General features: G+C 34.9%; 1 protein-coding gene across 1 annotated transcript; it reads right to left on the bottom strand.

The window, feature by feature from the left end:
* Nucleotides 1-12,289: 12,289 nt before the first annotated feature.
* LOC105311401 (olfactory receptor 52N2) lies at nucleotides 12,290-13,255 on the bottom strand. Its single transcript, XM_011387381.1, has one exon. It carries the CDS (start codon nucleotides 13,253-13,255, stop codon nucleotides 12,290-12,292), a length of 966 nt encoding a protein of 321 aa, XP_011385683.1.
* Nucleotides 13,256-15,068: the final 1,813 nt, after the last annotated feature.

The following is a 15,068-nucleotide window of genomic DNA, read 5'->3' as shown; positions in this document are numbered from 1 at the left end:
CAGAGAGATAGTAAGCATAAAAAAGGACAAAAAAACATAAAAAAGAACCAGACAAAAATGAAGAATACAATAACTGAAATGAAGAATACACTAGAAGGATTCGTCAGTAGATTGGATTAAGCAGAAGATCAAATTAGTGAACTGGAAGACAAGGTAGAATACATCCAATCAGAACAAAAAAAATAAAAAAGAATTTTAAAAAATGAGGATAGTTTAAGGGACAACATGAAGCGTAAAAATATCCAGATCATAGGAGTACCTGAAGAGGAAGAGAGAGAGAGCTAGGGATTGAGAATCTATTTGAAGAAATAATGACAGAAACTTCCCTAACCTGGCAAAGGAATTAGACATACAAGTTCAGGAAGCACAAAAAGTCCCAAACAAGAGGAATTCAAACAGACCCACACCAAGACACATCATAATTAAAATGCCAAAGGTCAGAGACAAAGAGAGAATCTTAAAAGCAGCAAGAGAAAGGCAGCTAGTTACTAACAAGGGTACCCCCATAAGAATATCTACGGAGTTTTCAATGTCAACTGCAAGCTAGAGGGACTGGCAAGAAATATTCAAAGTTATGAAAAACAAGAATCTACGACCATGAATATTCTACACAGCAAGTTTTTCTATTAAAATGGAAGGTGAGATAAAGAGCTTCCCAGACAGAGAAAAGCTTAAGAAACTCATCACCAACAAACCAGTGTTACAAGGAACTTCTGTAAAAGAAGAAGGGGTAAAAAAGTAAAAAACAAATATAAATAATAAAATGGCAGTAATTATATACCTATCAGTAATCACTTCAAATGTGAATGAATTAAATGTTCCAATCAAAAGACATAGGGTAGCCAAATGGATAAGAAAACAAGACCTATGCATATGCTGTCTATAAGAAACCCACTTCAGATCAAATGACATCCACAAACTGAAAGTAAAGGGATAGAAAAAGGTATTTCATGCAAATGGAAATAAATTAAAAAAAAAAAAAAAGCCAGGGGAGCGATACTTATATAAGATAAAATAGACTTTAAAACAAAGGCTATAATAAGAGACAAAGAAGGCCATTACATAATGATAAAGAAATCAATAAATCAAGAGGACATAACCCTGGTAAACGTATACTTACTCAACATAGGAGCATCTACATACATAAAACAATTATTGACTGACATAAAAGGAGAGATCAACAGTAATACACACATAGTAGGAGACTTTAACACCCTATTGACACCAATGGACAGATCTTCCAGACAAAAAATCAACAAAGAAATAATGGGCCTAAAAGACACACTAGACTAGATGGATACAATAGATATTTTCAGAGCATTTACCCTAAAGCAGCATAATGTACATTCTTCTCAAGTGTACACAGAACATTTTTCAAGATAGACCACATGTTAGGACACAAAACCAGTTCAATAAATTTAAGAAGATTGAAATGATATCAACCTTCTTCTCTGATCACAATGATATGAAACTAGAAATCAACTACAAGAAAAAACCTGGAAAATACACAAACACACGGAGGCTAAATAACTTGCTACTACACAATGAATGGGTTATTAATGAGATCAAGGAAGAAATTTAAAGATACCTAGAGACAAATGAAAATGGAAACACAATGGCTCAAAATCTATTGGACACAGTGAAAGCAGTCTTAAGAGGGAAATTCATAGCAATACAGGCCTACCTCAAAAAAACAAGAAAAAGTTCAAATAAATGATCTAATCTTACACTTAACAGAATTAGAAAAAGAACAGCAAACAAGTCCAAAGTGAACAGAAGGAAGGAAATAATAAAGATCAGAGCAGAAATAAATTAAATGGAGTGTAGAAAAATAATACAAAAGATTAATGAAACCAAGAGCTGATTCTTTGAAAGGACAAATAAAATTGACAAACCTTTAACCAGACTCATCAAGGAAAAAAGAGAGAACTAAATAAATAAAATCAGAAATGAAAGAAGAGAAATAACTACAGACTCCACAGAAATACAAAGGATCAAAAGAAAATACTATGAGCAATTATATGCCAACAAATTGGACAATCTGGAAGAAATGGATACATTCCTAGAAACATACAATCTCCCAGAACTGAGTCAAGAAGAAACAGAAAATCTGAACTGACCAATTACCACCAATGAAATAGAATCAGTAATCAAAAATCTTCCAAAAAACAAGTGTTGAACCAGATGTCTTCATAGGTGAATTTTACTAAACATTCAAAAAAGATTTAACACCTATTCTCAAATTATTCCAAAAAATTCAAGAAGAAGGAAGGCTCCTTAACTCCTTTTATGAGGCCACCATTACCTTGACTCCAAAATCAGACAGACATTACAAAAAAAAAAAAGAAAGAAAACAATAGGCCGATATCTCATGAACATTGATGCAAAAATCTTCAACAAAATATTAGCAAACCGCATTCAGCAATACATTAAAAATATCATACACCGTGATCAAGTTGAATTTATTCCTGGTATGTAAGGTTGGTACAATATCTGCAAATCAATTAATGTGATACAACACATTAACAAATCAAAAGATAAAAACCATATGATCATGTCAATAGATGCAGAAAAAGCATTTGACAAAATCTAGCATCCATTTATGATAAAAACTCTCAGTAAAGTTGGAATAGAGGGAACATATCTCAACATAATAAAGGCCATATATGACAAACCTACAGCTATGGGGAGAGGCTAAAAGTGTTTTTCTTAAGATTAGGAACAAGACAAGGATGCTCACTTTCATCTCTCCTCTTTAACATTGTATTGGAAGCCTTAGCCACAGCAATAAGACAAGAAAGAGAAATAAAAGGTATCTGAATTGGAAAGGAAGAAATAAAACTCTCATTATTTGCCGATGACATGATACTAGATATAGAGAACCCTAAAGATTCCACTGAAAAACTTCTAGAACTGATTAATGAATTCAGTAAAGTACGAGGATACAAAATTAATATTCAGAAGCCAATGGCATTTTTATATACCAGTGATAAACTTTCAGAAAGAGAAATTAAGAAAACAATCCCATTTATAATTGCATTAAAATCTATAAAATACCAAATTAACCAAGGAGGTAAAGACCTGTTCTCAGAAAATTATGTCATTGAAAAGAGAAATTGAAGAAGATACAAATAAATAGAAGCATATACCATGCTCATGGGTAAGAAGAATCAACATCATTAAAATAGCTATACTACCCAAAGCAATCTATAGATTCAATGCAATCCCTATTAAAATGCCAGTAGCATTTTTCAGAGAGCTGGACAAATAATCTTAAAATTTGTATGGAGCCATAAAAACCCTGAATAGCCAGGGCAATCTTAAGAAAGAAGAACAAAATTGGAGGTGTCACACTACCTGATATCAAACTATACTACAAGGCTACAGTAATCAAACTATTCTACAAGGCTACAGCATGGTACTGGCATAAAAACAGGAACAAAATAGAGAGCCCAGAAATAAATCCATATCTATATGCTCACTTAATATATGACAAAGGAGCCAAGAATATACAATGGAGTAAAGACAGTCTCTTCAATAAATGGTGCTGGGAAAACTGGACAGATACAGGCAAAAAAAGAAACTGGACCACCTTCTTACACTGTATATAAAAATAGACTCAAAATGGATTAAAGACTTAAATGTAAGACCTGAAACCATAAAACTTCTAGAAGAAAACATAGGCAGTAATCTCTCTGATATTGCTAACAGTAATTTTTTTTTCAGATATATCTCCTCAGGCAAGGGAAGCAAAAGAAAGAATAAATAAATGAGAGTACATCAAACTAAAACGTTTTTGTACAGCAAAGGAAACCATCAGCAAAACAAAAAGACAACAGATTGAATGGGAGAAGATATTCATTTATGATATATCTGATAAGAGGTTAATATCCAAAATATGTAAAGAACTCATACAACTCAACAACAAAAAAACAAACAATGCAATTAAAAAATGGGCAGAAGACCTGAACAGATAATTCTCCAAAGAGGAAATACAGATGGCCAATAGACATATGAAAAGATGCTCAAGGTCACTAATCATCAGAGAAATACAAATTAAAATCACAATGAGATATCATCTCACACCTGTCAGAATGGCTGTCATCAATAAATCAAAGAACAATAAGTGTTGGTGAGGATGTAGAGAAAAGAGAACTCTCATACACTGTTGATGGGATTGCAAATTGGTACAGCCACTGTGGAGAACAGTCTGGAGGTTTCTCAAAACATTTAAAATAGATATACCTTTTGACCCAGCAATTGCACTTCAGGGTATTTATTCAAAGACAACCAAAACAATAACTCGTAAAGATCTATGCACCCCTATATTCATGGCAGCACAATTTACAACAGCCAAGATACGAAAGCACCTAAATGCCCATCAACAGATAATTGGATAAAAAAGTTATGATTCATATATACAATGGAATATTACTCAGCCATTAGAAAAAATGAAATCCTACCATTTGCTATGACATGGATAAACCTAGAGGTTATTATGCTGAGTGAAATAAGTCAGAGAAAGATAAATACCATATGATTTTGCTGATATGAGGATTCTAAAAAACAAAAAAGAACACACTAATCAAAAACAGACTCACAAATATAGAGGACAATCTGGTGACGGTCACAGAGATGGAGGTTTAGGGGGCTGGGAGAAAGGGGTGAAGGGTTAAAGAAGTACAAATTAGTAGCTGATAGATGGTCATGGCGATGAGGAGCATGGCATAGGGAATGCAGTTAGCATTAATTTAATAGCTAGGTGGAGAGCCAGAGGAGAGAAAGAGTAATTAGGAGGATCATTTCATAAATTACATAAATGTCTAACCAATGTACAGTATACTTGAAACTAGTAATAAAATAAAATTTTTTTAAAAAGTTATTATTCACAAAGATACAGTAAGAGTTAGAAGCACAACTGCGGGATTTCTTAACAATGGTGTCGGTAAGTGGTTTCTTGCCCAGGTCAGCCTTGTCTTTGAAGTGAGGTGAGCATTCTCAGGAACAAAGAGAAAAGTCTCTTTTTCCAATGAGATAGGAAGGCTGGGTGAGATCCCCAGTCTTTTTGCACTTTTATTCCTAACTTCCCCAATCAGTTTCAGAGCTAGCGGAAAAAAGTATGCTGTTTGGGCAAGTATTATCTGCTCATCCTTGTTTGCCTCCAGGAATTCTCAACCGCCTCATCTTCGGATGAATTTTGATGAGACAAGGGATTCCAAGGTGTATATTTCCAGTGTCTCTCTTTTTATATATGCACGCATTTATATCTTAGCACTCATCCATGGAAACTGAGGGAAATTACTCTTTTAATTTTTCACTTTGACCTCTGCCTTCTTATTCCACCACTGCTTTGATGACTGAGGCTCTGAAACACTAGGAGTAATGTGTACTCTTGAATTATTGACAAATGTCTCTCCAGGGACATTCAGTTCAGTCCTTGAGTGCAGGATGAAGTGCCTAATTACAAGGAAAAAAAATCTGAATATACATTTTTCAGGTTCTTGATAACAATGTCAAGAATACTCCAGCTCTGCTTTACACACACACACACACACACACACACACACACACGCACGCACACACACACACGTATGCTCGCGCACATACACATACTCACAGGCATATTTTATTTTTGTTTTCAGTTATTTTCTCCTTGTTTGCCTCACTCTTTCCTGCAGGTAAGACTTGGATTGGAGCTCCTACATAGAGATTTGGTGGGAAACACAGAGACTAGGATTCCTTCCGTTCTGGGTCCCTGCACTTTCTTCCTCATTAAAAGGTTTCTTTGGTCCTTCAGTGCCCCTTCTCTGTCATTCATTTAAGAGTCATGGAAATATTTCTATGTACAAATGGCAAGAGAAGTTTCTATTATTATTTTATAAAAGACTATGCAAAAATTTAGAAAGAAGATTCTTAATAGTCTCCCATTATCTGTGCTCTAGCATTTGAAATGCATCTTTTCATAAAGCTTAGTCAAACAACTCAAATCTGTTCATTTTTGAGTGTGTTGTTGTTTTGTTGAGGAGTGGTAAAGGTAATGCCAGACTTTATAATACTGAAGTAAGGGATGAGCATGTATGAGTATATGTGTGTGCTTCTGTGTGTATGTGTGTTGGCTAGGAAAGGATGTAGGATAAAATCTATAGAAACTTGATGGAGGGGTTGTACCTAGAATGAAAATTTTTTTTCATGAAATTAACAGAATGACTGTGATCTTAAGCTATGAAATAAAATGGGAAATTGAGAAAATTTCAGAGTTTCTCTGCTTGACTTCTTGCCATTCTCCTTTGCTAACTGAACAAGAATTTCTGAACTTTGGTTCCAGCACTGGAATAATCAATTTCCATCTGCTGGATCTTTACTTCTATCTTAAAAAAAAAAAAAACCCTTATTTCCTGAGGTATCAATTACATACAAAATCGACCCATTTTAAATGTACAATTCACTTTTAGTAAATTTATTGTTGTTAAACCATGAATAAATTCAATACTACGTTTGTTGAAAAGACTCTCCCTTCCTCCACTGAATTATTTTGGCACCTGTGTCAAAAATCGATTTGCTCTAAATGTAAGGATATATTTCTGGATTATCAACCTGTTACACAAGTCTATGTTTATTCTTGCACTGATACTCTAAGCTTTTGATTTCTGTGCCTTCATAGAACACTTTGAAATTGGGTAGGGTAATCTTCCAAATTCGTTTTTCTTTTTTGAAATTGTTTGGAAAAAATTTGAAACGATTCTATTCAAACCTATTTCAAAACAATTCTTTTCTAAGTCAGTTGTTCTTGTGGAGACCTTTTAAGCATCTCACCCCACCTCACCCCCTTTCTGGGAACATTTAGAGAATTCTACTGTCATCTAGTGGGTAGAAGCCAGAGATGTTGCCAATCTGGCTACAATGCACAGGGCCAACTCCATGGCAAAGAATTACCTGGGCCAGTATGCCAGTAGAGCCACAGCTGAGAAATACTGTCCCACTTCCACTAAACTTTCTATGAAAATTTTTGGATATCTTGTTAATTCCTATTAAAAGCCTACTGGGATTTCAATAGGCATTATAGGGGACTTAAAGAATAATATGAAGAGTATTGTCATCTTAGCAGTAAAAGATTTCTTCATTTATTTAGATAGTCTTTACATTCTAACAGCAATATTTTTTAGTTTTTAGTACAGAAGTCTTTTACTTATTTTCTTAAGTTTATTTTTTAATAAACTTACTTTTTGATTCTGTTGTAATTTAATATTGGGTTATTCATGCCTAATAATCAAAAATACAATAAAATTTTAATATTGATCTAGTATCCTTCATATTCCTAAACTCTTTTATTAGTTTTCATAGTGTGTGTGTGTATTCCTTGAGCTTGTCTATGTAATGGATCATGCCATCTGTAAATAAATACAACTTTACTGATTTTCCAAACTGGACATTTCAATTTCTTTCATTTCCCCCCTTTTTTTTCTGTCTTTTCCTTTTCAATTTTTCCTTACCTGATCTAATAAATTCTTATTTTGCACTCTTCATCTTTCTCTATTTCATGTTTATGAATGTGACATCTTTGCCATTCAAAACTAGATAGAAATAATACTCGGTTGTCCAGGGACAATCAAGTGAAACCTGCAATGACTAACTCAGGAAAAGTATGAGCTCAGAATTAGCACACCAGTGTGATCATTTGAGTTCATCAGACCAATTATTCTTGAAGCCAGATAGATTACTGGGTATTTTATTTATTTGATTGGGCACCATCCAACTCCCCCCCTCCCAGATGACAATTTTTCTGTTATCTGGACTATTTGGGGTCAATGATCATTTTATTGTGTATCTATTGGTTGCTGGGCCAATAATGAGGAGCTACGTTTAGACTGATAAGAATGAAAATGATAGAAATCTATTTGAAAGTAGATTTGCACGTTAGATGAGAGTTTAGATCTTTTACCCTAGGAAAGTGCTCTTGACCATTTCTTTTTTTAACACCTTTACGGAGATATAATTCACATCTCCTACAATTTATTCATTTAATTCATAAAATTTCGTGGTACTTGTTACAGTACATTAATAAATTTTTAAAACAGTTGTGTCAAAGCATATAACATAAAATTTTACATTTTAGCCATTTTAAAGTATATACTTCAAGACATTAATCATATCCACAATGTTGGGCAAAAAATCACCACTACCTATTCCTAAAATGTTTTCACCACCGCAAACAGAAACTCTGTAACCATTAAGCAATAACTCCCCATTTCCCATTCCCCTTGACCCCTATTCTTAGTAACTGCTAATCTACTTTCTATCTATATGAATTTGCCTATTCTAGGTACCTCTATAATATTGTGGAATCACACCACATTGGTTCCTTTGTGTCTGGCCTGTTATATTTAGCATAATATTTTCAAGATTCATCTATATTGTAGCCTGTATCACAACTTCATTCATTTTCATGGCCGAATAATATTCCATTGTATTTGTATGGCACATTTCATCTTGTTTCTCTTTTCATCTGTTGATAGACACAGGCCACTTCTACCTTTTGGCTATTGTGAATAATGTTGCAGCGAACACCGGCATAAAAGTATCTGTTTGAGTCTGCTTTCAGGTCCTTTGGGCATATACCTCAGAACGGAATTGCTGGAATGTAATGGTAACTGTTTAGCTTTCTGTGAATCCACCAAACTGTTTTTCTTAGCTTCATTTTAAATGCATATCAACAATGCAGGAGGGTTCCAGTTCTTCCATATCCTCACCAACACTTGCTATTTTGTGTGGTGTGGTTTTGTTTTATTTTGTTTTATTTTTTGTTTTTGCCTAGAATCCTAAAGAGTATGAGATGATATCTCATTGTGGTTTTGATATGTATTTCTATAATGATTAATAGTGTGAACATCTTTTCATGCATTTATTGGCCATTTGTGTATCTTCAGAGAAGTGGTTATTCAAATTCTTTCCACACTTTTAATATTATTATAGCCATTGTATTATATTGAGCCATTTTGGGGGAAATAATTTGGTAAAAATTATGGCAGTCAGTTAAGGGATGGACAGTATGGGATAGTTGTTTGTCCAATCTCAATTCAATTACTGTTTTTTGGTAGTGATCTCTTGAATTATCCTTGAGGAACCATCCCTACCCTTAGTTCATGTAGTTGATTAGGGTTGGTAAAATCAGTAGCATCAGGGATGTACATGTCTCTCAATTCTAGGTAAACCAGTATATTCGATTCCTATGTGTTTACCAGTGATGCAGTAATTATTTTAAGGTATGCACCTGACACAGTTAAGGGCAATAATTTGTATGCCTTAAACTTTTATTGTTATGACATTGAAAGAGAAAATCTCTTTTCTGCTAAGTAATATATCAAGAATTATAATTTAAATCAGGATGTTCAAGTTGACGCCATATAGAGTCTGAAAAGAAAGCAGGTAGAACATAGAATTTTGAGAAGAAAGAATAGATTCTGGTGACAAGATTTTAACTTAAAACATAGCTATGACAAAAGTTATACCTGCTCCCTGAATTTTTTTCTTTAAAATTTAAGCCAGTTTTTGTTGGGTTTTTGTCATATACAGTAACAACAAAAAAGCCTAGTATGGAGAGTAAAACTTTTTCTGACAATATAGAACCAACTGGTGACCTAGTCTTTGTTGATATTAAGGGGTGAGACTTGAGAGGGGGAAACCAAATACATTTATACATTTCTGTTAAAAAATATGGCAAATAATATTATGATGGGTAAAAAAAGATGGCTAAAATATTTGAGGTTATAGATTGGACTGGCTTAATTCAATACTGGAATTCAGGGTAAGATGTAGTTTTAAGACAGTGATGGAGTGGATATTAATACCATTCTGGACAATGAATGTGAGAAATTATTTGCATTTTTAAGTAAATTGCATTTTAAGCTTTCTCTGCTTCTGGTTCCTATGGCTTATTTCATACTTCAGAAACAACAGTTAATTTTTACCAGCTGCAGTTGCAAAACTGAGGCTAAGCCACAGTCCCCAACCCCCAACCCAGAGGGCCCCTCCCCCCATAGCCTTTGATACCAAACACCGCGGAGCCCCAGGGGAATCTGAGCAAACACTGCTGAGACTGAACAAGGTAAGTCTGTCTTCTATCGCCACTGCTATTCAATATAACTTTGGAGGTCCTGGCAAGTGCAATTAGGCAAGAGAAAGATATAAAAGGCATCCCAATAGGAAATGAAGAATTCAAACTGTCATTATTTGCAAATGACATGATTCTTTATATAGAAAACCCTAAAGACTCCACAAGAACACTACTAGAAACAATAGCAAATACAGTAAAGTCTCTAGATACAAAATCAACGTTCAAAAATTGATAGTGTTCCTATACTCTAACAACAAAGTGTCAGAAAAAGAAGGGGAAAAAAATAATTCCTTTTGCAATTGCAACAAAAAGAATAAAATACCTAGGAATAAATCTAACGAAACATGTGAAGCACCTACATAATGAACTCTATAAACCCTATTAAAAGAAATTGAAGAAGATACAAAGAAATGGAAAGATATTCCATGTTCTGGGATTGGAAGAATTTACATAGTTAAAATGACCATATTACCTAAAGCATTATACAGATTTATTTTAATCCCCATTAAAATCCCATTGTCATTGTTTGAAGAAATAGAAAAAAATCATCAGATTTGTATGGAAACACAAAAGACCCTGAATTGCCAAAGCCATTCTGAGAAAAAAGAATGAGGCTGGTGGTATCACTCTGCCTGATTTCAAATTATCCTACAAAGCGACAGTAATTAAAACAGCATGGTATTGACAGCAAAACAGACACACGGACCAGTGGAACAGAATCGAGAGTCCAGAAGTAAACCCATATTTATATGGGCAAAGAATTTTTAACAATAAATTCAAAAACATACAGTGGAGAAAGGAAAGCCTCTTCAATAAATGGTGCTGGGAAAATTGGAAAGCCACCTGCAAAAGAATGACACTAGACTGTTGTCTATCACCACACATCAAAATTAACTCAAAATGGATTCAGAACCTGAATATAAGACCTCAAACAATAAAATGCATAGAAGAAAACATAGGAACGAAACTCAAGGACCTTGGACTTAAAGAAGATTTTATGAATTTGACCTCAAAAGCAAGGGAAGTAAAAGCTAAAATAAATGAATGGGACTACATCGAACTACAAAGCTTCCGCTTGGCAAAATAAATCATCAACAAGGTAAAGAGACAACCATCCAAATGGGAAAATATATTTGCAAGCAACACCTTTGATAAGGACTTAATATCCAAAATATACAAAGAACTCATGTAACAAAAAACAAACTGTCCAATCAAAACATGGGCAGAGGATCTGAACAGATACTTCTCCCTAGAGGACATATAAATGGCCAACATATATTTGAAAAGATGCTCAACATCACTATCTATTAGGGAAATGCAAATCAAAATCATAATGTGATACCAATCTCACACCTATTAGAATAGCTATAATCAACAGGACAAGTAATAAGAAATGTTGGAGAGGATGCAGGGAAAAAGGAATCCTTATACACTGCTGGTGGGACTGCAAATTGGTACATCCACTATGGAAAACAGTATGGAGGTTCCTCAAAAATCTAAGAATTGATCTACCATATGATCCAGCAATCCCTCTACTGGGTATTTACCCCAAAGACTTGAAAACCCATATCCGAAAGATATTTGCGCACCGATGTTCATAGCAGCATTATTCACAGTGGCCAGGGCATGGAAGCAATCAAAGTATCCTGCAATAGACGATTGGCTAAAGAAGCTGTGGTACATATATTCAATGGAATATTACTCAGCCATAAGAAAAGATGAAATATTGCCATTTGTGACAACCTGGATGGACCTCGAGATAATCATGCTAGGCAAAATAAACCAGAATGAAAAAGTTGAAAAATCACATGATGTCACTTATATGTGGAATATAAACCTAAAAGCAACAAACAGAGACTCAGGGACGTGGACAATGGATTAGTGGTTACCAGAGGTAGAGGGTGGGGGAGGAGGGAAGAGGTAGACAGTGTAAAGGTGGTCAAATATAGGGGGTTTGGAAGAGGGTGAAGTGGGTAAAAGGGATCAAATATATGGTAGCTGAAGGAAACTGGACTCTAGGTGGTAATCACACAATAGAATATATATATATCAAATTATAATGTACACCTGAAAATTATATAATTGTATTAACCAATGTTACCCCAAGAAACTTTAAAAAAATTTTCTCTTCCATTCTTTTTTCACCCCCACTCCCCTGCAACATGTCTATTTTATGATTTATTTATCTTTGGTAATGACAACTTTGTCTCCGAGTAAAAGTTTGATCACACCTTCCCGAATCTGTTTGGTCTTGACTCCATAAACAATTGGGTTCATTGTAGGGGGCAGTAACAGATAAAGGTTGGCCACAATTATATGTACATGGTGAGGGATATTGTGTCCTCCAAAACGGTGAGTGAAAAAAGTGAAAAAAGCCGGGACATAGGTGATCACAATGGCACAGATATGAGATGTACAGGTGCTGAAGGCTTTTTGACGAGCATCCGCAGATGACAGGTTCACCACAGCTCTCAATATCATAGCGTAAGACACAGAAATACAGCAAATGTCAAACACACCAATAAGGAGGGCAACCATCAGACCATAAATTGCATTGATCTTGAAATTTCCACAGGACACCTTGGCCACAGACATGTGGTCACAGTAGGTATGGGGAATAAAGTTGCCTTGGCAATAAGGCAGGTGCTTGGTGAGAGAAATGAATGGGATGACAAGCATCACACCCCTCAGGAAGGTGGCAAGTCCAGCCTTGGTGATGACAGGGTTTGTGAGAATGGTAGAATACCTCAAGGGATAGCAGATGGCCACATAACGGTCCAGGGCCATGAGCATGAGCACTCCGGACTCCATCCCTGTCAGCATGTGGACAAAAAACATCTGGGCCAGGCAGGCATTAAAATTGATCTCCTTGAGATTGAACCAGAATATGCACAGCATATTGGGTACAGTGGTGGTACACAGAGTGACATCTGTGAAGGAGAGCAGGGCCAGGAAGTAGTACATGGGCCGGTGCAGGGCTTCCTCATGGCTGATGAGGTAGATGAGCCCACAGTTCCCCAGGACAGCAATGATGTACATGAAGCAGAATGGCAGGGAGATCCAGACATGTGCGGCTTCCAGCCCAGGAACACCATTCAAAATAAAGAATCCCGGGGTCAGACTGGAACTGTTGGCTCCAGACATAATGGTTGACAGGTGGTGGGCATTTTACGTTTTTAAAAGTAGTGGTTTTCTGGACAAGGAAATGATTCAAAGATGAGTATAGGGATTGGAAACCAAATGCAAACAAACAAACAATAATTTTTTGAATAAGAAGTGATTAAATTTCCCTGGATTCACATTATCTAGCTTGATATTCCATCTCTGTTTCTTACCTAATACATGATATTGATAAATTGTTTAACCATTTTATGCCTCAGTTTTCTCAGTCTAAAATGGGGATAATAATTGTGCCAAGCTCAGAAAAGTTCTCAGATTGTTCAATAAGATAATTTATATAATGTTTTAAAATTATGTCTAGTATACAGTGAATACTCAGTAAATATTAGTAGTAATACTACTATTGTTATCACTATTATTATCATTTTTCTCCCTCAGTATATGTGATCAAACTTACCTTAATTAATATATCAGAGAAATTCAATGGAGTTTCTAAGCCCTGTTGTAACTCAAGTGCCATTGTGCAGTTTAAGATGGAAAACATTATGAGATTTTAAAAATTGCAATTACCTTTTTTTATAACTTTAGAAAGCAAATGTTAGTTACTAGGACCTCCAAGAGACTAAAACATATTTTCACATTTTAAAAGAAAAAATTATAAATGTCTCAACGCTGGAATAAAATCCATGGACATCCTGCTCAGCTAAACCCCTGTAAGGCTCCTGCTAACTCTAGGTAAGAAAAAATGTGTCCACTAGGATATCTGCAAAGACAACTGATGTGCATTAGATGCCACCTCTGGTGTCTCCCTCTTTCTAAGGTAGCCAGAGGGCACTAGAGCTATAAAACCGAAAAGAAAAGACCAGGCTATTAGGATATCAGAGGAGGAAGTATTTTTGTCTCTGTGTATCTGGCTTGTAAACCAAAACTGATCATCTATCACAGAAAACTCTCTAAGCATCAACACTATTTAACTAAGGAATTGATCCACACTCAAATTATAAGCAAGCAAATTGACAAACAGATAAACTCAGTGCCAGTCTTTTCTCCCCCTCTTCAATAAAGGATTTCTCTTTACACTTTCCCTGCCAGTTTATTCTCAAATAACGCACATGAATTCTCCTATCAAGTGAGCTATTTTTAAACTTATAATACATTCAAAAGAAGGAAAACTAAATAGATGAGTTGGCTGCTCTTTGAAAATATGAGAACAGAGTTTTATTGCATGCTTACTTATAGGCACATGGACACTCAGACTCCAAGAGTTTCTAATACTAGCTATCTGGATGGACTTGAATAAGTCTCAAACCACTCTTTTTACAATTTTCATAAAGTGCATGTGGGGTGAAAAATATACATATTACTAAGGTTATAATAGTTAAGTGAGAATTAATCTTCCAAGAGGTTCCGGGCATCTAGTAAGTGGTCAGTGGATAATAATTGCCAGATTATGTACGAAAACATATATTATTTATTTAACAAATATTTATTACCTTTCGCATGCCTGATATCAGTCTAGTTTCTAGAGATATATTAGTGACTCAAACTGACAAAACTCTGTCCACTCATTGAGCTACTATTTCAATGGAGGTTAAGTCCTATATTTAAATTCACAACAATGCCATGGACATATGATATTATCCTCATTTTTTATAAGAGAAAATGTAAGTATGGGGTTAGCCAATAAAATGTCTAAGTCCATAAATATTAAGAAGTGTTAGAGCCATAATTCAAATTTAAGTTTATTTGACTTTGACTTTGAACCAATGGCTTATCGATCTATATCTGTTATCCTATTTACTGATCCTAATCCTGAGATATAAATGCATAAACTGGG

This window comes from Pteropus vampyrus, unplaced genomic scaffold (assembly GCF_000151845.1).
Source record: "Pteropus vampyrus isolate Shadow unplaced genomic scaffold, Pvam_2.0 Scaffold1000003794, whole genome shotgun sequence".
Taxonomy (NCBI): domain Eukaryota; kingdom Metazoa; phylum Chordata; class Mammalia; order Chiroptera; family Pteropodidae; genus Pteropus; species Pteropus vampyrus.
The sequence above is the reverse complement of the archived record's forward strand: the minus strand, read 5'-3'. Positions and strand labels throughout refer to the sequence as shown.